This window comes from Botryllus schlosseri, chromosome 1 (assembly GCF_051294905.1).
Source record: "Botryllus schlosseri isolate E-star chromosome 1, Bs_hap1, whole genome shotgun sequence".
Taxonomy (NCBI): domain Eukaryota; kingdom Metazoa; phylum Chordata; class Ascidiacea; order Stolidobranchia; family Styelidae; genus Botryllus; species Botryllus schlosseri.
This window is the reverse complement of record NC_137236.1, coordinates 9,991,253-10,018,495: the sequence shown is the minus strand read 5'-3', so window position 1 is coordinate 10,018,495 and position 27,243 is coordinate 9,991,253. Positions and strand designations below refer to the sequence as shown.

At 39.9% G+C, this 27,243-nt stretch overlaps 1 protein-coding gene across 6 annotated transcripts in view; it reads right to left on the bottom strand.

Moving 5' to 3' along the window:
- Nucleotides 1-27,243, bottom strand: part of LOC145453615 (uncharacterized) — a 371,639-nt gene that overhangs the window by 342,849 nt on the left and 1,547 nt on the right. For 2 of the 6 annotated variants that reach the window (XM_080331616.1, XM_080331754.1), the window contains exons 3-13: nucleotides 26,707-26,835; nucleotides 24,288-24,420; nucleotides 21,912-22,003; nucleotides 19,003-19,165; nucleotides 17,954-18,105; nucleotides 14,220-14,272; nucleotides 11,317-11,416; nucleotides 11,105-11,260; nucleotides 10,163-10,278; nucleotides 10,010-10,101; nucleotides 8,569-8,740 (exon numbers count right to left, since the gene is read on the bottom strand). In XM_080331616.1, the coding sequence (XP_080187742.1) occupies nucleotides 8,569-8,740; nucleotides 10,010-10,101; nucleotides 10,163-10,278; nucleotides 11,105-11,260; nucleotides 11,317-11,416; nucleotides 14,220-14,272; nucleotides 17,954-18,105; nucleotides 19,003-19,165; nucleotides 21,912-22,003; nucleotides 24,288-24,420; nucleotides 26,707-26,835 (1,358 nt within the window). Of the gene's footprint in view, nucleotides 1-6,890; nucleotides 7,203-7,262; nucleotides 7,299-7,370; nucleotides 7,457-8,568; nucleotides 8,741-10,009; nucleotides 10,102-10,162; nucleotides 10,279-11,104; nucleotides 11,261-11,316; nucleotides 11,417-14,219; nucleotides 14,273-17,953; nucleotides 18,106-19,002; nucleotides 19,166-21,911; nucleotides 22,004-24,287; nucleotides 24,421-26,706; nucleotides 26,836-27,243 lie in introns of those variants that run through there. The other 4 variants (XM_080331813.1, XM_080331681.1, XM_080331866.1 and 1 more) reach the window with 4 other exon arrangements.

The following is a 27,243-nucleotide window of genomic DNA, read 5'->3' as shown; positions in this document are numbered from 1 at the left end:
CTGAATATTCGTGACGTCATGGTATAAAAAAAAAACAATAAAAAAACATGTTTCAAATAAGGTCCTTGTATGCAACCGTAATTATAACCATATCAAAAAAACAAACTGTCTTGGCCCACTCGATCAATACGTGCATCGATTTACCAAAGAATTGATCGCACGCCGGGTGGTCGCATCTTTTATTGTTAAGTAATCGTAGGTAACCATGATACGTCGCTTCCTATCCAATTGAATGATTGATAATCACGTAAACCATTATCGATTCCATCAGCATAGCCTTCTGCATACGTACATTGAATATTGGTTTGGTAGACCATCTCATCATTTCGTGAAAGAGTCAAGACGATAAATACTTTACATCCGTAGACATTTATGGCACCAACAACCATCCGTCGAAACGAGTCCGTCAATATGATATATCATATCATATCATCGATCATCGCGTAATGCATTTATTTTCTAAAGCTTTTAGTCATCAGAGGAATGTCACTGGAAGTTATGAGATTCAATAGGCTTGGTTAGTGATGCGAAGACCTATTACCTGCTACAAACTACCGTTTATAGCTGATGTACAAAGACAAGCCATTCACATCGATCGAAATCGTAAAATTGCAGTCCAGTATGTTCTTAGCATTGAGGCATGAATGATCCTGATGGCGGTTAACGATTTTTCGATATGACGATAGATGTCCTGAACGGGGCAATGACTAATGAGCATGGCGCGAGCCTGTGAGAGGCTCTAGTTCTGATGAACATGAGCTATAGCAGGGGTTCTCAACTTCCCGTGGATAACGGGCCGCATTTTACCAGCAAAATACGCCGCGGGCCGCAGAACATTATTACTATGTATTTGCGGGCTACTATTCAATTTAGGCTACTGTATAGCCTATTTACCAGTCGGTATGCGGGCGTTTAGTACCCTTTTACTCATTCTAAAGCAATAATGGGCAGTGTTCGTGAGTTTGCAGTTGCTGTTTTTTTTTTAGAATAATGTATCTCCCAGCGGCGCATTACGGTAACATTTTCGTTACAGAGGCCATTATCACTTTGAGATCTCCGTGATAAGAGAAAAAGTCTGGTGTTTCGAGGTCAGCAATAGTTACAGAAGTCAGCTTTGTAATGCTGATGCTTTTGGCTGGCCCCCTCCCCACGTTTGCCTTGCCAGCATTTCCTCTGCAAATATGTCCACTCTGATATGATGCACCCAGATAATATGCTATGCAGCGTCTGTGGACTTGGTGGAGTCGTCCGATGCTAGGCTAATGTGGTATACGCGGCAACGTGCAATAGACGATTGACTGACATTACTGCTACTCTTCTGGTCGCGGTTGCATCAGACAACTGCAGCTTCGAAATCTGTCATGTGATGGTGTCCCTGCTGCTATAAGTTCAAGAAACAGCGAAAGTTCGCACAGTATGTTAAATTTTAATTGAAATTACACTTTCCCAAGCAGATTCCTGGGTTTAGTTAGGCTTACCATATTTTGGAAATCTAAAAAGAGGACACTTTTTCAGAAATTTGCAACTTCCAAAACCGGAGTAGAATTCTAAAAAACCGGTGAATTTTTCCCACTTTGTGATCGGTTGACTAAAAAAAAAAGATCATCTCTTCCGCTCAGAGCTCAAAATACCGTTTTTGTCTCCACATTGCCAGGTGGATGATTAAAAAAAATCACCGTTTTTCACTACGAAATACCCGCCGGAGCTTCACTTCTGTGCTAATTTGCGGCGTATCGCTCGCAATTTGCTCTTTATATGACCTAAATTTTCAAAAAAGAGGACAAAATCTCTAACAAAGAGGACAAAAGGGCGTCCTCCTAGGACACTTTCCAAAAAGTCAAAAAAGAGGACAAATCCTCTTAAAAGAGGACGTATGGTAAGCCTAGTTTAGTGCTATTCCAATGTTCCTGTAACGACGTCGGCAATTTTAACAATGCCTTGAAATATGGATTCTTGGGCTTGACACCTAGCTATCAACGATTTTCAAGATCAGGTGATATGTATAACCCCAGAAGAAACTTTCGTTGTATCATTTTAAGCTTCGTCTACGCTTCGTTGCGACAATAGTTCTTCGACAAATGTGACAAATCGATTTTCCATTTATATCTGAGAAAGTAAATTTATTGTTTCACGCGCAGTGTTATAAACACCGTTTTCGCCGTTTAATTTCCCATTCCTTTTTCTTTTTTCTGTTCAAACCATTTGCGGTGAGTGAAACACTCTCTATTAATGTACTACGATGCCGGATTATCTTAAACCAGAGTTCAGAGGAAGGCCGATTAACTCGAGCAGATATCGAGAAACTATACAACATCAAATAATGATTATTTCAACGACACAGAGACGGTACGATAAGAGAGCCAAGCAGCGAAATTAATATGCAACAATAACGTGCCAATAGTAAATTCGTTCATAATGAAAGATGTCACGGGTTGAGAACCCCTGAGCTATAGTGACAATTTGGATATGAGCAAAATATTAACACCAATCTCTGACGCCACCATGCGGGATAAAGTAATTTTCTAGGTAACTCAGACAACATGAGATTCTCATAGTGTCGTTCCAAAATATAATGTCTAAATGACTTCATCCGAAATCTGGATAGCCAGCCTTGGACTCGTCAACCCCCCCTTACTGCATATGTAGGCCTACAAATGTAAGTACGGACAAAACGATGTGGGTATTTAGTTAGATCAGAGGTCTCAAACACGCGGCCCGCGGGCCGCATGCGGCCCGCCAGTGCATTTTGTGCGGCCCGCGACGACATTTTAGATTTTTATTAATTTTACAAAATATATATCTTTTCAGGTTATAAAGTGAAAATTCCCTCTTAAATTGCTCCGAAAGCCTTAAACTATTCATCAAACTTCACCATCACATCAATTGCAAACGCTACCATGCAGTGGAACATTCACTATTTCGCTAATTTCCAATTCATGATGACAAAACCGGACCCTTAGACGATTCTAGACTGAAATTTGTGAGTTGAACTAGGATGCGACCTTTCTTAGAATTACTCAGCCTCGGGATAACTCAATGGCAAAATGAAAATGACTCGAGTGGACTTGAAGTGACTCGGAATGCCGTAAATTTGTTTTGCCGTAAATTTCTCGGACATGTGCGGAATTTCACTTCTCAAACTTTCGTCCGGGAGGAATTTTTAAAATATGCCTAAATGTCCGGAATTTTAAGGGCTTGGCGTAGGCTCATAATTTTTTCGTAAATCAACATAATAACATTATTTTTGGAAATATATATGTTACATGATATTTTTATTCGCGCTCCGCGCTATTTACTGTCACATTTATCGTTTTTAATATGGGCCTACAACCCTCGCAAAAACTGCAATAAAATATAATTAACCTTCATTTACTGAAAAAAGCCTAATTGTAATCGCAATTATAGGAGAAGGGTATATTCCTAGAGATGGTTAGGGCCGTTTAAATGCTTTACTCAAAGATAGTAGTTAGAAAATTGGAGATCCTTTGCCTTTATTCTGGGGTTCGTGAAGATGTTGAACGTAATCAGCTTCCAAAATAGCCTGTGAGTAAGTCTGGGCAAAGGTGCTGACTTCTTTTATTAATCAGCTCGTCAAATTTTGATCTGGGTCACGGAACATTTTCAAATTGGAGATGGAGTTGCGACCATAAAAGACTGGAAACCACTGGATGTGGGGTGTTTATAAAGCTCCGAGGTGCGCACCGGCATAAGGCTTATAAGCAATCTCATCGGTGTGACATAAACATGACTAAACGATGTACGCTCCCTGTATTTTTGAAGTCATTATCCTCCTCCAGCGCTACCGTTAACTCTGATCATGTTTCGGAGAGAGGTTCAAACTATTTAGTAATATGTAAGAACCGATATTATAGACAGAAGCCATTGAAAAAAATTTAACGACCAGATGCATATAGCATGCAAGAAGTAGCGTCGATTACCCTATGGTGGGACCAAAATCATTGCTTATTTGGGTGGGAAGGGGCTGAAAATGGGGTTTCAGTCCCGGTTACACAACACACAGCCACATTCTCCTGAAGCTGGTTCATGACCACCTCTGGTCTATAAGCAAAGCTTTGCCGGTGTGACGTAATATTGACAGAAAATGTGCTCGTAACTCATTTTGAAATCCACTAGTGGGCGCTAAAGAGCGTCCGGAATTTGGGTCAGAGAAATATGGTGACCCTATATCAGTGGTTCCCAACCTGTGGTACGCGTACCACTAGTGGTACGCGAAGGTCTTCCAGGTGGTACGCGAGTAGATTCTGTAATTTTTTCGACCGAAGGGAGTTATTAGTTAGGGTGGGGTTGAACACAACGATTGTTCTCCAATAAACTTCAGGCTCAGCGTGGCCTGCTCGTACTTGACTCTAGCTTCTCACTCTATTCCCCATCTGCTAATTTCCCCTTCTACGTGGGAGTACGAGCAAGTATTTTCATCCCTGATGACTATCAAGTCGAAGAATGATCGAAAACCGACTTGTTGCGCCCATGCATGACTTTCGATGCGCTGTGAGCAAACATATGCCACGCATTGACCAGCTAGGGCAGTTGTTCTCAAACCAGAGAGGGGCGCGAAGCTGCGGCCAACCGAAAAAATTTTTAGCGCTTCGCGCGATTTACCTAAATTTCATTGTCTTTGCTCTGTGAATAGTCCTAACTGCATATTTAAGAATTCTATTATCATCTGTGATAACCTTCCATGCCATCAAATTATTCATTAGGATTGCTAGCATTCTGGTTGCATTTTGTGATATAACGATAGTGGGGGCGCGAAATTTTTCACCATCATAAACGGCGGTGCGTCTAAAAAATTTGAGAACCGCTGAGCTAGTGGAAAATATGCAAATGCAGCCATCGCATTAAAACAATTGACGTTTGTTGTTTGCTTTTAATTCAATATTATGTTGTGCTTCTTGTGACTGGTGGTGAAAAAACAATTCCATGCATCCCATTAACCCTGGCTGATAATGCCTAGTTTATTAGTATATCCTTTTACGCCTCGCATACGTCAAAACGTCATTATGACGTCATAAACGACGGAAACCTTTTTTTGACCGTCTTCAGCGTGCGAAACTTGTGTGGGTGGTACGCGAGCACTGCATAAAACCTGGAAATGGTACGTGGGTGAAAAAAGGTTGGGAACCACTGCCCTATATGGACGCAACAAACTAATCACGTATCAGGGGAAATAGATCAGAAGGTCGCAGCTTCGTATTTCGCTAACTAAGCAAGTATAGTTATAGCAACCATTCGCAATCCATTACATCTTTGGTCGCTAAACCATTCTATTAAGGCCACTGAAAGGTACCGAGTACCGTAGTGGTACGCTCCAACGATGTAACAGCAATGGGCCGTTCGGCGTTCCGACATTTCAATCAGTTGGACACATTCATTAATATATTTATATTATATTTGTATATTTTTTCTGCTCCTATATTTGAAGATATTTGGCCATGAGATTAATAGCCTACTTATCAGAAGTATACACGAATCCTGGATTGGAATTACAATGCTCAACTTAAATTGTCTAAATTGATACAAACGTAAATCACATTTTGACAATGTGTGTTTACTGTCAGTCTGCTGGATCGGCTCACTTTCAATAGGACAATTCATTCCCGCCAAATAAGGCCTACTTGGAAAGACATAGAATACCCCTATAAATGCTGCGGCCCGCGGCGTCGTCAAAACTGGAAAAACGGCCCGCAAGCACATTTGAGTTTGAGACCTCTGAGTTAGATCGATATAAATTACATCAATGAAATCGCTTGTCAATTTTAGCAAGAATCCAGCTGATTTGTTTCGAATTCACGCTATTTTAATCTTGTTTTGGGATATGTGATATCGGAAAAGACCTTCAGCCTACCTGACAACCTCTGTCTTTATAATAAGATACTGTCTCAATGGTATTCAATGATCAAAATGCTCTTGGTACCAATCGCAACATGCGTCGTACCGATGTTATTGGAGTAAACGATTATCATAACATATTATATATATGTGGTTCCCAACCTGGGCGATATCTCCCTCCAGTGGTGGATGATTTTGAGAAATAAGGGGGCAAAAATACCAAAGGGAGCGATTAGGGGGCGACGATGGGCAAAAATGTAAAGGCAGTCCAGAGAGATTTATTCAATTAACACGCTTAAATAAATTCTGCATTATTCTGCATATGACGCAAAACTAGACTAAAATAATAGCACACTCAATGGTAAGTAGACGCGAATACCGGTTTTCCCAGCACCTACTAGGAGAAATTACCTTTCTTTTTTAGTCAATTCACCAGCGATCAGAGTTTGGTGAATAAATTTCCAGTTGATATGCCCCATTTATCGGATCCGTAAATATGGAGGGGGGCGAAAACTTGTCTCGACCTTGATAGCGGGATGATGAGTCGCAAAAGGTTGGGAACCACCGTGTTTTATATAGTAGCTCTGTTGTAATATTTCATATGATCTATATCATTTTGTATTGGTTTTCATCTAATTCACCCGTTATTGCGGAGCAGCCAAGGAAATCTTTTGAGAGGTTCTTTGTAGCCCATACAAAAACGTCATTTCCCAACGGAAATTAAATCTCATCTGTGGTTGGATCAGGTTTAGAGCTAACTCGGTCAACGCGCGGAATATAAGCTCACGATCTCGCTTTTGCCCGATTCCCGGTCAAACAGTGTAGCGCTGACAGAAACGAGTTATTTTGTTTTCCAAAGCAATACCGAGTGATATTTTAAACAGAGATCTCAAACAACAGTATACTTTTCGACGACGCAAGGTCCATCCTAGTTTGATGATTAAGTTCACAATTCACTGCCACCGTAATACAAGGTTGGTAGTAAGCTGAAAGTCCCACAGTGTTGCTAGATTATCAGCCCTTTCTAGCATTATACTCAACGATTCACAGGGTAAAACTATCAAGTTCATGCTCGAACGCAAACTTCTGAATATTATCCCAAATAAATAACGCTAGAATGATTTATGCCACATCTGACCAATTGCCGGTCGCCCAAAATTGCATGTAATATTATTCTTATCATAACTTGCCATCCCTGCTCAATGTCAAATGTAGAAACGGCTATAGGAGAAAACGAGCGAGTGTGGCATACGTTTCAAATAGGATGATGAATGCGAACAATTATCGGTAGAATATCAGAAGAGTAGACGATAAATCCGTCGAGTGCTCCCATCCGTCCATGTATTCATAACCTGAGTTTAAAATATTGCATTTTAATTCGGATATTTCTCGGATGCCCAATGTCAGCAAACCTCCATAGGCGGTCGATTTTAAAACTCCCTGCCACCCTACCAAATAAATTTGAAAACATGATGAAATTTTATGTACGCAGCATATACGTTGGATTATAATACACCGACCTGCAAAATCTCCACACGTTCCAAACTCAGCAATGTCATTCGAAATCCCGCCGACGCACAAATATTCGGGAGAAGTAGTGTTTACGCTGAAACATCGAGAGGCGTACGACAGTTATGTGGTGTTTTAAGCATACAAAGTATGACAGTGCTAGCAAGCCCACGCTTCTGTATCAGCTCCATTGCAGTAGCTACCCCACCATATTCAATATCATCGTCACTTCGGAATCAATATTGAATAGGTGGAACAAACGCGCGTCCTCGCCGTATAATTTCCACGTAATTTGCACGAATTACAAGATAACGCATCGCTCCATTATCAAGTATATGTATTGTGTATGACCGACCACGACTGTGGATCATTATGTTGTGCGCAATCAGATAATCTTCGAGCTTGTACTCATTGAAGTTAATAGATAGGAAGATTCTTCTGAATAAATACTAGCCACCGTTCAAGATTACCGGACCATGATCTGTGGTATCAGCATCGGCTATAAACACATGACAGTCATTCATTTTCCTCCCATGACATTTATATATTGTCTTCTGTTAGTTTTCATTTAATGGACCTGAATTTGCATGGGTGGATGGATGGATGGATGAAGAAAAATCCACATTACGTTTCTAGTATCTTCACTCAAGTCGCGTTAAAAGTCTTAAAGCATTCAAATGAAATTTAGTACTTCTTATTCGAATAAGCTCTAATTGACTTGAGATGACTTATTGGTGTGAGATTGTGCAATCGTGCTTTCAGCATACCTACAAATACCACAAAAGCATTACTCTGGTATTCTTGAACTCTGGCATTGGTCGCAGCTATTATCTGATACAAACTGCATAGATGATAAATGTACTCTCTGAACTACGATTTAATTCGTCAAACTCGTGATTCACAATTCATTTACATGTATATATATTAAGTTTTTACATGGGTATGCTATATATCCTCTCTTCTCTATACATTACCCTCTTTCCAATATTTACTTTGTTTTTATCAGAATGGAACACAAGTTTGCTCAAATATCATGTGAAGTCACGTGTAAATCCACTAGGATCTTATACATTAGAATAATCGTTGACTTCGGCAATCAATTTGATACTATGAGTTGACGTACACCGTGCCGATACAGTGAGACGATGAGCTTCTTCTCCATAACAAAAGATGGAAAAACATTTGTTTTTAAAAGCAACATTCACTTACCTTGCACCTGGGCATATGGCGTTGGGATATCCATCAATGTTTAACGCTCCAAATTGCAGGTTTCCAGGTTTGACGAACGGTTTCATTTTGACAGGCGTGTGTTCCAACACGGTTTCTTCATTTCCCTTATCGAATATTACTGGCACTATGAATGGATTTGGGTCCATCCATTCTACAACAACACAATTTCGTTGACTATATTGGGTTAAAATGCAGTTAATGAAATTCTACATATCAACGAAATGTCATCAGCATCAATACTACGAGATCTGGCGTCATTTGATACGTTTTAGTATCATTCCCGAAACATAGAAATTGGTGAAAAATGTACGATAATCATTGAACAACAGTAACTTAGTTACTATTTTAAACGGTTTATAACGTATAGTCCTTCACGCTGCCCGTTGATAAATATTTCAAGTGAAATAACTTACAAATAGCTACTTCCAGACAATGACACAATTACTTCACCATAAAGTATAGAAACGATACTCTTGAAATCAATACAGTTAAATATAGCTTCAGAAGGTCCCTTGCGCTAAGGGGTCATCCGTCATACATGTACCGGGAAATCGAGTTGACAAATTCATAAATTAGGACAAGAGTGATCAATTATGAATAAATAGGTGAAGTACAAAACTATATCTCGTTACCGTAATCGTAGGCCTATGCATGGCCTGATTTTTATGACGATTACAGTCTTGAAAACGATGGAAATCCGTCAAAACTACTGGAAGTAAGTTGAAATAACTTGACACCACGTTGGTTACATGTAAAGAAAAACACGAATTAAATGTAGCAAGAAAAAAGTTCGTCTTGTTGCATTTGAGCAATTAGAGGGAGCAATTAAATCGTAGTTCTCCAGAAAATAACATCATACTATTTATGCTGTATTTGTGAAAACTTTTATTATTAAAAGCTAATTATGTAGCTGCAATTCTTAAAATTTATTGAAAATACGCGCCGTCGATTTGATATGAATCAGTGCTGAAAATCCATTTCCGCAAAAATAGGTAGTGCTGGCGAATGTAATAATGACGCGTAACGCTTCCGACGACACCCTTGAGTATGATTGCAACATATATGGTACCATAAGTGAAAAACAGATTTTTAATAGACACATAACGTCCTGTCTAGTCGACTGGTCATCATTATTTATAGAGGATCATCTTGAGGTTATTCTGTAATAGCGGTCATGTAGGTATATTACAGGGTAAAATGAATATTTTCAAACAACTTTTTTTTTCAAAACACCAAAAAAAAACATCTCTAAACAACAATATGTTCGTATCAGCAGGTTACTGGCAATTTGGCAATTAAAATGAGGTTGCACAGTAGAATATTTCATCTCAGACGGCCATCTGTTTATGCGAGTCCTGAAATCAACCCCCGGTTGAGAGCCACTGGCATAGTTGGAAAGAAAAAAAAATCAATATCTCACCATCCATCAAATTTGGATAATCCGACACAGTTGTAATTATAGATGATGCGATTCCATTTAAATCTGTCAATGTGTAATTATGTCCAGCAGTTCTGATTGTATAGAGAATTTGGTTGTCAACATTGATTAGTTATGGGGAAGCTTGTTCATCACCTTGATAGCAACATGTAACCGAACATGACGCGTCGTGGTACTCCATGTAACGTGAAGCTTACTTCATTGTACCCATAGCGTATGGTCACCGATGTTGGCAAACGAGATCTCCAATCCTATAAGATGCATAATTGTACACGACCGTTTAACGCTGTCGCGATAATTCTCTTATGAAGTTCGTCCGTAGACAAGGCACGGTTTATTTGAAACGGCGTGATTCTCCTATACTGCACCTTTTTGATATGTAAACCTGTGTCGGCGATCAAGTTTTTCAGAAAATTAGTCGCGGTTCAGCTAGACGCGATCACATGGCCTACTGGTTGAATTTGGTCTCGATTGGCTATTATGTTTCGGATATATAATTTGATTGTCCTCTATGTAACGCATGTTTTCTGCGGTTGCGTTTTCATATCTTACCACAACGAAGCATATACGTCTGACTCCTAGATGCCAGATTAGTACCCAACGACGTTGTTGTCAGTAAAATATAAGTAGCCTCTCATATAGATAACCTCAATGCTCGGTATAAATAAATTAAATACGGGATACCGTTGGACAATGTTTCGTCTAATTTTGACGAGTCTGCGTGCACGCACTGAGTCACTGCGCAGTCCATTGGAGAACAGTGCGCAATTACTAAAAAAAAAAACATAACTTCGGATATTTTGTGCGCAGCTTAGATTTTATGTGAGCAGAGACCGTGTCAGCACAGCGCAATTGCGCACATTGCTGTTGAGTTCCACCTCAATCTTTGTCATCAGAACGAAAGCCGTTATTAAACTGAAACTTCGGAAATGAACATGAAATGTTGGATGCATTAACTACATCAAAGAAATCCAAATCATTTTAGCCAAAAATATTACAATACCAATATATTACTTTTATTATTTATCCTCTAAACATTTGCCAAGAAGATTCAAGAACTCTCTGAACTTCATATACCTTTCCGTTTGAGATATAAAAGTAAAGTTGACATTCTGTTATCGCTGACGGATGTGAAAACTGTTTCGCGTGATATTGCAAATGGAAGTTTCCAGTTGACACCGTATTTTCCAGTTCACCGACCAAAATATTTTCACGTCGTGTGTATGATCGCACCTGAAGATTATACTAACATTCGTTTTTTTTCTTTAGTAGAATCCACTATACCTTACTCGAATCCCATAGTCAGGAGAGTGACGATTATCATTTCGAATAATCGCAAGAGCGGTGAATGGCGTATTAGCTTCGGTGACTGCGAGGACTTGTCCATATCTTATAATGGGAATAAATATAGAGCTGATATTATCGCGAATACAGATAGGCTACATGTCTGTAAATGGCCGATTTCAAGAAGAACTGTACAATAGCTTCTATTACATTTGAATTCGAGTATAGCACAGCGGGTAGTGTATCTCCAAGGGTTGGTCAGTTACCTATTAAAGTTTTCAAATTGTCTTTCTTTCAACAGTCTGAGCATCTTATCTACGCAGAACTATTGGTCTTTAGTCACAAGATAGTGTAGAGGGATCATATCATTACGCCACGGGTGGTCAACCTTTCTGCTATTCACGGTGGCATTTCGATCACTTATGTAGCCTACAGCCGCATTCCAGGGCATAGGCGTGATGAACTAACTGGACGCCAAATACCGATGTTAAACTGTTCAATTGTCCATGTCCATTTCAGGTGAACTGCGGACTAATCTACTCTTTCATATCGCTTTAGTAGACGCACCGAAATCGCGAGTGGTCATATTCTGAGCAATTACTGGGATTCGCTATGGTCGTGCGAAGCGCGAAAATTTAATATATTTCACTCATGAAGTTCGTATTATATTTATCGTTTCTCAGCCCGTGTGATCGGACTCACCAGTAGAGTGGATGGAGGCAGCGTTTTTGAAGATTTAGGACAAGTTAAAAATGGTGATGATGCATCTTCGGATGGGCAGGTTGCTATTAGTCAATATGTTGCATGCTTTTATTTCTTGACCTCCTACCAGAGTTGTCGGTATTGTGGAAATATATTGCAATCGCCCAAACGTACCATAAACTCATTTATTTTGTGAGAAGCACACGATTCCAATTTGGTATTTCTATATGGGGCGCATCATTTTCCTCTGCTGTCCGCATCTTTACTGTGGAGCTTAGAATACAAAGGTCGCTACTATCTTAAAATTGCGATGCACGAAGAAAATTTCAAGATCTCCTTCTACGGCCGAAGGTTGGCCACCCCCGCACTGCGCTATCTTCCCGTATACAGACCAATAGTTACGCGTAGATAATATGCTGCACAGTTGCACCTCCAATAGGTTGCGGGTTCGAGTCCGGCCGATGTCGATTCCTAAATCTCTTTCTAATTGTGGTAAGTTTATCTTGGCTCCTTCTTGTCATCTGACCCGCGTAAGCGGTCACTTATAAAAATAGAAGAGAGTCGTGCTTCAAGTCGGCAGCTACGGAGTCCATAGTAAATAATATCGCCCTGGTGTAAATGACAATTACATTCGATAAACATCATGAATGCCACAAACAACAACAACAACAACAACAACGACAACAACTAAATTGGAACTTCGAAACATTCATGAGTATTATGCTCGTTGTAATCAACAGTCAGATGTCAAATCTAATCAGTGTCAGTGGGCAACGAAGCAATTTTGTTCGTACCGTGTCTACTGGTAAATGCAAAATCACTGGAGATTGAGCAGATTAATTTAATCCGATTACCCGGCTGACCAAAGCAACTAAAAAAAGTAAAAATCTGATTGACGACAAATTGGGACGTGGACACGGTGGTATGACAATAGCTGACCACAATATCACGGCTCCTCGGTTAATGAAAAAAAACTACGACGTTACTAAACACCGATAGTTATCCATCCTTAACATCTTCCCCATCGAATATTATTATCACAATTCCAAATAAAATCCACATTTTGCAACCTGTCTGAGCCGGTAATAGTCGATTTTATCTTCAAGTAAACGATGTCCAAACTTTGGAAATTTGGTCCCCTAGCGTGGAAATCGATTTGATCAGTGTGGTTAGATTTTTTAGGTCGGAAATTCTTTACTTATTGCTCTTGACGACGCTGAGGAAATCCACAAAATGCATTCCGTCTCCATACGATTATATGCCATCACTTTGAGCCCGGCGCTCTTTGAAATTAATTACCAACTTACAGTTACCACTGTGTCAGCACCAAGGCTGTAATGTCTTGAGTCATGACTCGACTCGAGTCGTGATATTTTGGTGACTTGACTTTTTCAAAATAATGGGAAATGACTCGACTTGACTTGAGGCGATTTGTGTATTGACTCAACTTGTACTTGAGTCATTGCGCATGACTCGAACACGTCATATGACTCGAAACCCGCACGGCCAATACAGGCGTTTCGTTTTCATTCGAATAATAATGTCAGCTATCACATTGTTGGTATTTCGTCTATCATGACTGGTGTTTGTGAAATAGGGCACGAAACCGTGTTAAGTGTGGTCAATTAATGGGAGGCATTCAATATCTCCCGAACAGAGTTGCACAAATGTGAGTTAAACAGGATAGAATTAGGAAATGAACCGTGGATACAATGGCTTGGACTCGGACTTGACTCGCTGGTGACTAGACAATGACTCTCCTTGACTCCAATTCAAAATATACAAGTATAATTGATTTGTGATTCGGGAACCCGTTACCTGTTTACAACTCTGGTAGCAGTGCAGGAAATTGAAACGATCACTAGATATTGGCTTGTTCCAAAGTGATAGAGAGTGGAAGAAAACTTGTTCATGTGGCCCAGAGTACTGGCTATTCAACTTTTCAACATTGCCGCAAACATGTTCGGACTCATACCTGATTCATATATTTAATTACGTATTCCCATTTCCATTGTTAGGAACGTGTTTCATATTTGACCTCTCTTTATTTGATTACCTGCGTTGAGTAAAAAACTTGATTTGCGAGAAGGGCCGATAAAATGGTTTTATTCATAATATTATGTCTAATAATACGGTCTACCACCTGCTATTGTTGCTCTCGCGATAAATTGGTCTGCTTTATGATATCGAAAATGATAATCATTACCTGTGGACCTTGCCGTAACGCACGTATCCATACGGGCTGCTGATGAATGAGACCTATTATAAATATTTTTTGTTTATATTTATATTTTGAGCTTCACCTTCGCAAATAGCGGCATCCCTGCAAACCTTTCGATGCGGCAACTACGGAAAATGTTCATGATATCTTACATCAATTAAATCCCATCAAATTGAAAATTTGACAGCGATTTTCAGACTCCAAATCAACGTTGGAATTCGCTAATCGAATCGTACGGCATTGTCATACTATCGCGTGGAGTAAAATTTAGGACAGTACAGATAATTGTACTTGATTAAATGCATTCAGAAATTATGAATAACAGGAATATAAATAAACGTAAGATCTTGGTAGCTTTCACACTCTATTTAACGTCCACCTGCGAATGAATCTAACTTTATTAGTTATATTCATTCGCAGGTGGACGTTAAATAGAGTGTGAAAGATACCAAGATCTTAGTTTATATATATCGTCTGCTATCGGCGCAACAAAGTATGAATATTAATGAAATTTCACCGAGTGGGATTCAATTGTTGCTGGACGAAGTCTTCAATTTCGTGCAATTTATCCGAGGTAGTCCGTAGAGAGGAATCGGCACGAAAAACGTCGAGAAAATGAGACGGCCTACAATATTGATATTGGTGCCTGCGCTAAAGCATGAGGCCATCCTCGACAGCGTTACATATGCGCTAAGAGGTTACGTAACGATGTATACGGACCTAATGGTTGAAAGTACTGAAGCACGGGTTATCTACATGCATCATTTACTCACGCGATTATGTTTTCTTTGAACACTTCTACTAAGAGTTTTTGAAACCAAACTACTTTCTTTCCACATTTTTGTTATATTCTGACAAGTAGAACGTGGTGTTTGGATGGATTATATCATTGTATGATAATGTGAAGTTGAAATTAAAGCCTCTGTTACATTGGGTTACCATACGTCCTCTTTCAGGAGGATTTGTCCTTGTTTTTGACTATTTTGAAAGTGTTGGTTTAATATATGTAAAATTGGACTGAGATAGGAAATCATCACTCAAGAAACGGTCTGGCGCCTCTTTCGGGATATGAGCCAGAAAGACCACCAACTACCAACTACAAACTCGGAGTAAATTAACAATTTTTCCGGATTTCACTCCGGTATTGTAAGTCTGAATATTTTGAAAAAGTGTCTTCTTTTCAGATTTCCAAAATATGGTAACCCTACTGTTTCACGGTCAACAGATTGTAAATTCGGAAATTCGGGGTTTGATGACACAACTAGTAATTTTGCAATGGTCGTGAAAATCCACCATAAATCAGGTATGAACTATCATCATCATTTTCTATCATTCTACCATCCTATGGAATATTACAAATCAATTTTCATGAAGCTAGGTTCCACATTAGAGGTGTTCAAAAAAAACTTGTATTTTCAAATTTCATCGGCTTGATTGTCAAATCATCAGGTTACCTAAAAACCTTTGCATACCAAATTTGACTCGATTGCAACCAGTAGGAGCCGAGCTCAGTCAAATTAAAATTTCGGTCATTTTTGATATAATAGCATTTACCGTGACCACTTTCGTCACACCGAGATGACCCAAAATCGTGTTCCAGGTATTCCCGAAGAGGCAGGGAAGTGTTTCCACTTGTTCTGATCTTGACAAGGGCCTATGGTGGAGTTTAGATGGAAACATTGCCAGTAAACGAAAGAAAGATATGACATGGATTAGCTGAAAATTAGTCAACTTCATTGATATAGACACGTATAAACGACGGTTAGATAATTTTCAAATAGAGTACTTTACACACTGAAATTAAAAATTACGAAAAGAAAATGAACAAATAATAAGCACGTATAAAATACGGATAAATATATTTCTCAAGTGATAGTCAATATCTATATTCTTTGTCGGTCCAATGTATAATTCTTCACGATACAATTTGATATTATATGATATTCTATCATTTGCTCTGCGGCACTGCTATAATACTCTCACAGGCGGATTAGAAGGCTAATGGGCATCGTGACAAATCTTAATCCTATCAAAATTCATCGTCCTCTCTTCATTTCATCCTCCACATTTGGTGAATACCATCTAATTGTATTTATATATTGTGGTAAAAATGCTTTTTCTTACTCTATGAAAAGAAAGGGGTTCGGGTAATATTAAAAGACCACAAAAAGACAAATATGCTTTATAAGCTCAGTGGGTTACCATTTAGTTTCCTTGAAGGTCGTAAAGTTTCGAGCACATAAAATCTCTAGTATCAATGCTTATGTGAAGTACCAGAAATGCTTTTTAACTCATAAATACTATTCATTGGCATAGCCCATTCTCAATTGCAATGGGCATCATTTTTAACGTCCTGGATCAGTCAATGTCAAGTAGCAGAGAAATATTCGAACACTGAGCTGCTGAGGAATGCAACTGATGTCTCTGTGGATGAGATTTTGGGAATGGCGACTTTGCAACCAGTAAAAACTTCGGATTAAGGCAAAGAGACATCGGTATGCCTGCAAAACTGGGATAGGTTTCGTGAAATCTAAATTGGTCCGACGAAAAATACTTCTAGATATGACTATCACTTGAGAAATATATATACCCGTATTTTACCAGCTTGTCCGTCTATTTCCTTTTCGTGGTCGTTAATTTCAGTGTGCAAAATACTCTATTTAAAAATTATGTCACCATCCTTTTAACGTGGCTATTTCAATGAATGATTTCCAGCTAATCCGTGTTATATCTTTTTCTCGTTTATTGGCGATGTCTTGATCCAACCTCCACCATGGGCCCTTGTCAAGGTAAAAACAAATAGAAAGGACATCCCTGCCTCTTCAGGCATACCAGGAACACGATTTTTGATCGTGACCGTGTGACGAAATTGGTCACCGTAAATACTATTATTTCAAAAATGACCGAAATTTCAATTTGACTAACCTCGGCCTCTACTGGTTGGAATTGAGTCAAACTTGGTGTGCAACGTTTTTTAAGTAACCTGACGATTTCACAACTAAGCCGATTAAATTAGAAAAAAAACAGTTTTTTCTGAACAACCCTTCTCCACAAAGTCGGTAAAGGATTTTTTTTTAGAATTTCACTTTTTCTTGTTATCGATCTGCATAAAACCTGAATAAGCAATTTTCCTCTGTTGAACGATCCATCAATGGAATGACTGTCGGGATTGGACATCGCAGGGAATTGAAGTACCTGTTACTTGGTAACACCGAATTTGACATACACGCAATGATTTTGGAAGATATTTTCCAGTGTTAGCGCTTTAGCCGTAAGCACATCTTACAAGGATCGTATATGACGTCCGTGCGAAGCAACATGTTGGTATTCCACGATTTCAGCGTATTATATATCGCATTATAGATAAAAAAAATTGGGAAGCGACACCAATGGACGTGGGTTCGAATCCCGGTTCTGACCAATGTCTATGAGTCGGAGGTGTCTCTGGGCTCCTCATCGCCGACCTCACTGCTACGGTAGTGCATTGGAAAGCCCAGACTGAAAGTGAGCCGTGCTGCAAGTCGGCCGCAGAGACTACGATGGGGACGTATGGGAGCGAGAGAGAATGAGGAATGACTGCGAGAGAGATTGAAAGACGTTCCCAAGAATACAAAAGCAAAGGCCTTTGAACATTATGAAATTCGTGTCGTGGAGCACAAGGCCTAAAAAGGCGATAAGCTCCACAGTGTTGTGTTCATCATGAATTTAAAGAAACTCACTCGATTGCTATCATCATCATGGACAAATTTTCTGTCACTTATGGTATAATCTCCAGCATCGATCTTGTATGCATACCACCCTTTGATGTCCTGTTTTATTCGCATTAGAGAGGCGGTTATGCTCCTTAAGTGCGGAATAGTCTTTTCTGTTGCTGGTAAATTGAAAAATATATAACCATGCCGTCCGAGGCATGTGAGACTAGCTTATTTCAAGTTTGAATTTCAAACAATAGCCGATTGGGTCTGAACTCTGAAGGACTTTTGTGTATATATTGTTCAGGGATTAATCCGTTCAAAGCTAGGGTTCCTCGTCCATTCTTGATTTAATCAAATTATTTTCCAGCAATTCTTAGAGTTTATCCAACAGCAAAACGTTTTTAAAGAGCCCTCTTATGTAGGGTTACCATTTGTCCTCCTTTAGGAGGATTTGTCCTCCTTTTTCAGGTTTTTCAAAATGTCCTCCGAGAGCGCCTAAATGTCCTCCTTTTCGAAATTTCGTCCTCGTTTCTGAGAATTTTGGTCAAATTTACTGTCAAGTTGGACTGAGATACCGTAAATCAGCACCGAAGTAAAGCTCCGGCGGGTCTTTCGGGAGCTGAGCCGGGAAGAAGACCTATTTCTTGTCAACCACCTGTAAGCGTGAAGGAAAAAACTGTATTTTGGGCACTGAGGGAGAAAGTTGACCTTTATTTAGTCAACCGGCCACGAAGTGGAAGAAGATTTTTCTCCAGAATTCTGAGTTTGAAAATTTAGAAAAAGTGTCATCCTTTCCCGATTCCAAAATATGGTAACCCTACTATTATTTATAAAGTCAATCGACGTGGAGCGAAACTATTATTTCGGGTCAAACTTATAACTTAGTGGGTTTTTAAGCGTTATAGAAATTTGATAGGATGTCGTAACGAGAAATCAAATCAATAAATGTCCAATATATCCTTATTCTCGACATGGTATTTACATTATGCATACTATGTGCTGAGAAACTGCCTTATCAGAGCAAATCGAGCATCCATTTTCTTCTCATATCTTACTACATACGTTAGACCTACGTTTAACTAGGTTGAGTATTTTCAAATCATTGAATAGATTTCTCATATTCCCTCCGTAGCTCCGCAAAAAGTTATTGGTCGTCCTGTATCGTAGTGTAGTCTCGTTTCTTGCCTGAGATATGGAAAGTCCGAATGGAACATGCCAGATCATGACATTGGATGCCTGTGAATCATCAAACACGCGAGAATCAAAATTATATAATCCAGTTTTTTAATTCAGGGGTCACCAGCTCAAAACTGTTCGCGGGCCACTTTTCAAGTTTCATGGAGGCCGCGGACCGCATAAATTCAACATCGAGATGAAATAGGTCACACAGTTAAACAACAACCGCATTTTTTAATATTTAGGTCAGTACAATGCTTTTGCCCGCGAACATATTTAAATAACGAAGTACAAATGGAAAGAGAAATATCATGATCATCACATTCATTCTATTTTGAACTATGAGCTACGCACGATACTTACCTACACTTTCAGCGACGAAGGAATCGATATTAGGGTTAGCTAGACACGGTAGTTGCTTCTTGCTAGCAAACTATATTTTTGTAAAGCTTGATCTTATGGCAAAGACCGAGGTGTTTTTTTTAGCATCTCGGCATTGGCTCAATATACCTATTTCACCTAATTCTTCCTCCACGAAATGCTATAACCAACGCCGAAGCCGTATCAGCAAGTGATAAATAGTAATGTTGGGCGCGAGAGAATGGCTTATTTTGAACAACAACAGTAACATTTTATAACTGAGAATCAAGCCTTTTAAAATAATGTATTTAGCGTTCTTCTGAAATCTCAGATCAGGTCGCGGACCGCAAAATACCACATCGCGGGCCGCCTGTTGGTGACCCCTGGTTTAATTGTAACTGGTATATGGCTAATATATATAATACACACATTCATCACATCTACAAACTAGTTCACGAATAGGGTACACTGTCCATATAGATTTGGTGCCGACCATCGATTTCATGCATTCGAATACTATATGAATCGGTAGTACCGATTGAATTGCGATAAACGGTAGGCTGTATGTCGGCGTCACCATATTACTGCTGCTGGTATCTTCTTTCAATTTCTAAGCTAATTTGAAAGTGTCAATCGTGTTCATTGCTTGAACATACTCTAGTCATTGTGCAATATGCATACTAAGCTCGTTTTTATCATTCAGTGTCGGTATCGATCACGATGATACATATTTTTGTCACAATGCCCCCAGCCGATACATAACTAATGAGCAATCAATAGAAAACGGGAAAACTGAAACTAGTTAGCCGCCACCGTTTTCTTGAAAGTGATTGGACAATAATAACGAACATCACACCTGGACCCATCGCATGATGCATAACAGTTGACAGCTCTTAAACGGGCCTTGCACTCTAAAAATGATGTGCTCTCAAATTGAAGGGCAAAACGAAATAAAAATTTTGGCCGCAGCAGTTTTCTTTAGAACGCCACCGTAATGGAGCTGCAATTTATTGAAATTTCGATAGCAACTTCACGCGCCAGCAGTCACGCAGAGATCGAACTTCATATCGTTGTCTGCCGATGTTAGGAAGGAAATATGTCGTACACGCCTAGGTGGTTTAGATACCGCGTTCAACGGAAGATGTTCAGTCATGAGATTTATGTCAAAGTCGGGCCTAGTGTATTCTATTTCTCTAGGACACAAGGCGTGTTATACATATTTCCTTCATAGCATCGGCTGACAACTATATAAAGTTCGATCTCTGCGTGACTGCTGGAGCGTGAAGTTGCTATCGAAATTTCAATAAATTGCAGCTCCATTACGGTGGCGTTCTGAAGAAAACGGCTGCGGCCAAAATTTTTATTTCGTTTTGCCCTTCAATTTGAGAGCATATCATTTTTAGAGTGCAGTGCCCCTTCAAACTCCTAATCTTGAGCAATTTTTCATAACGGCGACGTGGCACATTATTGACGCATAAGGCAAAAACATGTCTGAATACCAGACGTTGGAACATATGTTGTGAAGGTGAAAGCTGAGTGAGGTGTTGTCTTGGACAATGTAAGGCCTCGTAAATATTAATTAAACATATTTGGACGGACCGTGGGTATAATGACATCCTTACATCATGTTATCTCGTGACCTCGTGTCTGCTATGTCGAAAGATATTGAAATCGTTCAAACGTACTGAACTAAATGACGCACACGATTTCAAATTGATATTTTTTTCACTGGCATCTAATTCTTTTCTGCGAGATGGCGAGATGGCAGGTGGGTTTTAGAGTTCCAGGACATGAACATTCGGCGCAAGCTCTTTAGGCGCCTATGGCCAATTAAACATGTATACTTAAATATATATATATATAGGCGCCCATGGAGAATAAAACATGTATTGTATATATATATAAGTTTTCGGTCAGCATAATGGCAGTCTTTTTCGGTCAAGGTTGTCCCGCTGCCGATCGTTCTGGCACACTCCTCGGAGTCGCATGTTACATGGCCTAAAATTAAACATGTCTTGGTGCATCGTGGCGCGATATTGACGACGACAACATGCCCATTTCTATGAATCATGCGTATTTTTTCTTTGGGGTACGGTAACCGATATTCAAGAAATTAGGCGACAATAGATCGCGTGTAGTGCGAAAAAAAATTGACTAAAGTTGCATAAATTTAAAAAAAATATGGTCTATAATTTATGTTCATTCACGAAATAATCACGCCCCCTTTGAGCTCACCTCCCTCCGCAATTGAGGGGTAGCCTATGGGGCGCAGCAGTTACGGTCCTGCATATAGGGCTATGCCACCGTGAATTTAAGATGCGATCTAAAATGGTTCAGTTCTTATAAATACTCGGAAAGCAGGCCTGCCTTTGAACAAGGTGTGAAGGTTACGTTTTATCGTAGCAGGATAAGTGGCACATGCGGTTCAGTGTACTTTGGTACTCACGCGTAACTTGTAAAAAAGATAGTTTTTATAGTCATCTTGCAAGCAGCTTCTCACTGCTCCAAATATCATGGAGTTCTCCCAGTTCGATTTTCCTGAAACACACGTATGTAGATGATTTGCTCATATACATAGTTCACATCTAATCGGCTTTAAGTATGACAGCTCACTCACGATGGAAGCATTTAAATGGAGAATTCCTGCGGCCACCAAGAGTCTAGTACTGAGTACGGCCAATGGTAACTTGCTGGACACAACAAAAACCATGATACTTGTTATCTGAAGGCCGAAAGTGGAAAATAGCTGTTGTATCATCAATATAGTGTATGATGTACGGAAATGTCCTAGTCGGAGCTCTGCGAAGAAAATGTTTGATGTCGGAGCAGGGATCGAAGTCTGAATTTAAAATTCCCATAGTCGGTATATTGAAAACGTCGTCTATCGTCTATCGTCTAGACCAGTGGTTCCCAACCGGTGTGCCGCGGCACACTAGTGTGCCAATTGGACTGCGGTGGTGTGCCGCGAGCAAATGTGGTAAACTATGTCGAAGTATAACAAAAATCCCAATTTTGAGTGTGTCATTGTTGGTTTTTGTATTGAATTTACCCGATCAAGACACGCGATGCACAATCCGATGCAATGAACAGATATAAGGAAGCCGAAGCGACCGTAATTACTGTATCTCAATCTAGTATTTCAATCTGGCATCCCCATTAGGTCATGGATTGAGTCTTTCTCTGGACTTTTTATTGTAAAGACGTTCTGAGCACAGCAACGTATATAGGGGCGGATGATCTAATAAATCTGCAACGCTTTGTTACTTGCTACTGCACTGCCATGAATCAAACTGGGGCCTCCACCGTCAATGGGTGTGGTATGCTAGTTTGCCCACATAGTAGCATCAGTAGCAATTAGGACGGTGATAACTAAACTCGGGTAATTGGACCGTGATATTGAGATGTGGACGAACTGTTCACCTTTTACTTGTCACCCCCATCACAATCGGAGGCAGAACAGGGACATGACGCAGGTTGATGACCTTTTTATGTTTCTATTTGTAGTCGTATTCTTGCCATGTCTTCGTCATCGATGATCATTTTACACCATGCCGATATTACATATTTTGATTCCTGAGATGCCAACTTATAGCACGGCCCACTTTATGCAAGACACTGCTTTTGCAGATCGTAGGACGAGTAGGGGCCTACATAAACCTCCAACACCTAGGAAAGCATTCTCACCATCGAGAAATGAACTCATTAGAATTGCCAACATTGCCATTCACATCTCGATTGTTAGGTAGCGTGCCAGAACTGCAGTTAAAATGAAGGCTCAGTGCGCAATATTATGTTGCAGGCGATTAATTCGAGAATTGAGAAGTAAAGTTGATCAAATTATATCAGTTACAAATTTCCCCTCCGCTGAGGTTTATTATCCCGATTTATTGGAACTACAATTGAACTGCGGGTGGCTACGAGTAAGTGAGGTATACTATCCTCACAGGTGCTATTACACTATCTGCGTGGAAATGCGTTTGGCATCCATGTATATTGTATAATACACCTCCGTATTTGTTAGTGGCGATCGTGATGGACTCTTCGATGCGACGGTTAATTACATCGACAATGCGGTAGTGGGCAGACTTCATTGTCAAGTCAATCTTATGAAATTAAGCTGAACCTGAAGTTTGAACGATATCTCAACAGGCCAGTTATGTGGTAACAGAGTTAATAGCTGATAATTCAAAACCTCACATGGAAACGGAGAAAGCTCTTCTTCCGGCCTGCAAAAAAATCGTAAAAAAATGTTTGGGAAGAATTGAAAACGAGTCCCATGTCAAATGATACCATTCGTAGACGTATTTGTGAGATGTCCGCAGAGATAAAAGAAAACTCAAGCAGAGAAACGCCAACTTGAGTGCTCCGAAAAGGTAGCAGTATTTAGTCAGTGACCACCTCTGTAAAACTATGGTTGCTGATATACGCATTCTGGTGGTTGCCTGTGCGTATAAGCCAAAAGAGTTCGGAACACTGTGCTAGTGTGCCGCGAACTATTTTTAATTTTCGAAGTGTGCCGCGAGGTCAAAAAGGTTGGGAACCACTGGTCTAGACTCTAGACTCTAGTGTCCGAGTTGGTGTCGGTGGTAAAAGGAACCGACTCCATAGCCCTGCCATTTTGACACCTGAACATGTGACAATGGACCATACAGCTCGAACAACGCGAGGTGATAGTGCGACGACAAAACTACAGATATCGTAACTGTGTGACTGCCATGTACCATGGATACACATGAGTCTAATTCCCTGAATTAAATCAGTGAAATTTATACGATATATATGGCTTTTTTTCTGTCGTCCGCATAACATGTTCAGTGTTCACCTCTGTGATCTTCAATATTTTTTGCGTAGGTCGACCACCTGTCGTCAAATGTACACTTCCTCTTGATATCAGATTCATGGATGCTGGCAACCAAAGTCCACCCTCCATTGTCAGTTTCCATGTCACAAAAGACCTGCAAAAGGAAACGATGTATTGATATGAAAGAGTAGATGTCACGACTTTCCTAGGAGAAGGTGCTGCTTCCTGAATAAGTCGTCTGTTAATCATATCACGAGCGCAACTGAAATATAAGATACTTTTCTTCATTCTTTACGTTATCTCTCGGACGCTTTCTTGTGGTTCTCATGTGTGTCACGCAGGGCTGTAATCAGTATCACTCGAGTCGCGATTTTTTTGGTGACTCGACTTGACTCGAGACATCTCTAAATGCAGAAAATTACTCGACTCGATTTGAGTCAGTCCGAGTATTGACTCGAGTTGTCCGTGAGTCATTGGACATGCCATGCACCAAGTCATTTGACTCTATACTCGAACGCCTTGAACCTATATTTCAATGTAATTTGACGAATGCGAAAGTTTCCTCACAATTAATATTTCGTCTATTAGTATGGGTTGTTGTTGTTGTTGTTTATTAAAAAGAAAGATTTGGCGCTTATCACCTGTTGGTCTTTTGCACCACACCAAGAATTGCGTAATAAATGAAAATCAGTTTATGATGGAGTAGATATTAGTATGGGTACTTGAAAATGCGACCAGAAATTTATAAAAGTGTGTAAAATTTGTATATTGTGAATGCGAATCATTCGTCATCACAAAGCAGAGTTGTAAAAAGTGGGTTTCAGAAGACTTTATTACGAAACTGAACAATCAACACAAGGACTTGAACTTGGACACTATGGTCATAACACAATGACTCAGACACAAACCTCTGCTCCCCAACCTGGACTCGATCTTGACTCAGTGGTCAATTCAAAATGACTCGACTTGACTCAAGTCAAGACTATAAAAGTGAGATTGGCTTGAAACCTTGTGACTTGGTGACGAAATTACTACCTTGTACTCATTAACATAGCTGAAAGGAATTTTTATATCGCTTAAAGACGTAACACGCTGTGTGCAACCAACTGGTTTTCGATTACGAGCTCGCGTTTCGGCGCCGGGACACATAAGGTTTCGACCAAATTGCGGCTTCGCGAAATGAGCTCCCATATCGATTGACGACGATGAAACGTTAGCATGAAATGTTCAACCCCAGTTGACCAAAGCCTCCGATAATAATATGTCCAGTCGCAGAAATGTTCAGCATCTAAAAATCCTATTCTTGCAACATCGGGGTTACCATATTTTGGAATAGGAAAAGAAGGACACTTTTACCAAATCATAAAAGTTTGCTGATCAACTCTGAAATCAGCGGATTTTGCTGTTTTGCCGGAAAATATGTGGAGTGGACTGGAAAAAAAGGTCAGCACTTTCGTTGGACTCGCGATTTAAATACATTTTATTGAATTTAGTGAATTTCACCTATAAAATGGTCGTCATTTTGAAGCGACACCCGAATTACCCCCTCAAACGTCCGTATTTTCTATTTAGCGTCATTTATACCCATTTTCGGTCCAATCTGTCCATTATCCTAGCTGTAAAAGCTGTAAAGGAGGACGAACTGTCAAAATGGAGGACATTTAGGCGTCATCGGAGGACATTTTCAAAAACCTGAAAAAGGAGGACGTATGGTAACCCTATGCCACATGATCCTCGAGGTACCAATGCGATCCGCAAATAAAAATATACTGCTCCCCATGACGAAATACGAATTTGGACCCGCATGCGTCTCACAAAATGAATATTTGTTTAGTTTGATATGGTACGTGTGAGCGATTCTTACCTTTATTACCATCGACAATCGTTACGGGGACACGAAACGTGTGTGTTTGTGTGTGTGTATGTATGTGTATGTGTGTATGTGTGTATGTGTGTTTGTGTGTAAGTATGTGTGCTTGTGTGTGTTTGTGTGTGTGTGTGTGTGTTTGTGTGTGTTTGTGTGTGTGTGTGTATGTGTGTGTGTGTGTATGTGTGTGTGTGTGTGTGTGAAACGTATGCATCGATAAAATGTAACGGTACCGGTGAAATTCCTCGTAGAAGGAAAGGACATCTGGGTGGTGAAGACCGCCCTTAGAAGTTGTGTTGATCATCCAATGGGGCCAGAGACCATCGTTGGTTTTATTATTTTAATATTAGCGTGTCCAGTCCACAACAATATCAGCACGCTGTTAAACGCGGATATGTGCAATTTATAGATCGGGAGATCACGCACAAGTGTAAACTGTATATTCTACTTGAATATGTAGCTTAGTATACGAAAGTACTTGTTGGCGAAATATCCTTGGGTTTGAAATTACATCTGGTTAGCAAGTTCCGAAGTCCTGGTAAGGAAATTATGGCATATTGTTATGAAAATTACCTCAATTGGTACATTCTCATCTGACACCTGCACTTTATGTATGCCGCTGTTTACGACGCCGAGCTGTCTCATGTCCAAACATGAACTAACTGTTCGCTCTTCAGCTGCGCCCAACATCGAATACATTGTCTAAACAGGGAAACCTTGGATAACTTTATACCCGAATCGCTTTGGCAAGTCAGGAGTATTGAAGACAACTTTTAGTTTGATATAACCCGTTAGCTGCACTGTAAAACAGGCACAATTTTGGATTGCATCGAGTCCAAAGTAGATTATGAACTATATATACTACGACACCATGCAACAAAATAGATTTCAAATTTCTATCAATCAATCAAACATTTTATGCATTTGATGCGTCAGACTTTTTGCATTTTCGAATAGGGATATAAAATTGAGAGAACCGATGATACAGATGAGTATAATACATTGGCAATACGCGCTCCCCTGCGTATGCCACAGTGTTTCCCAGATTTTGGACGCCTATATCTTTGGAGTTCACGTTAGCAGAATTGGTCTTGGTTCAGACAACTCAGA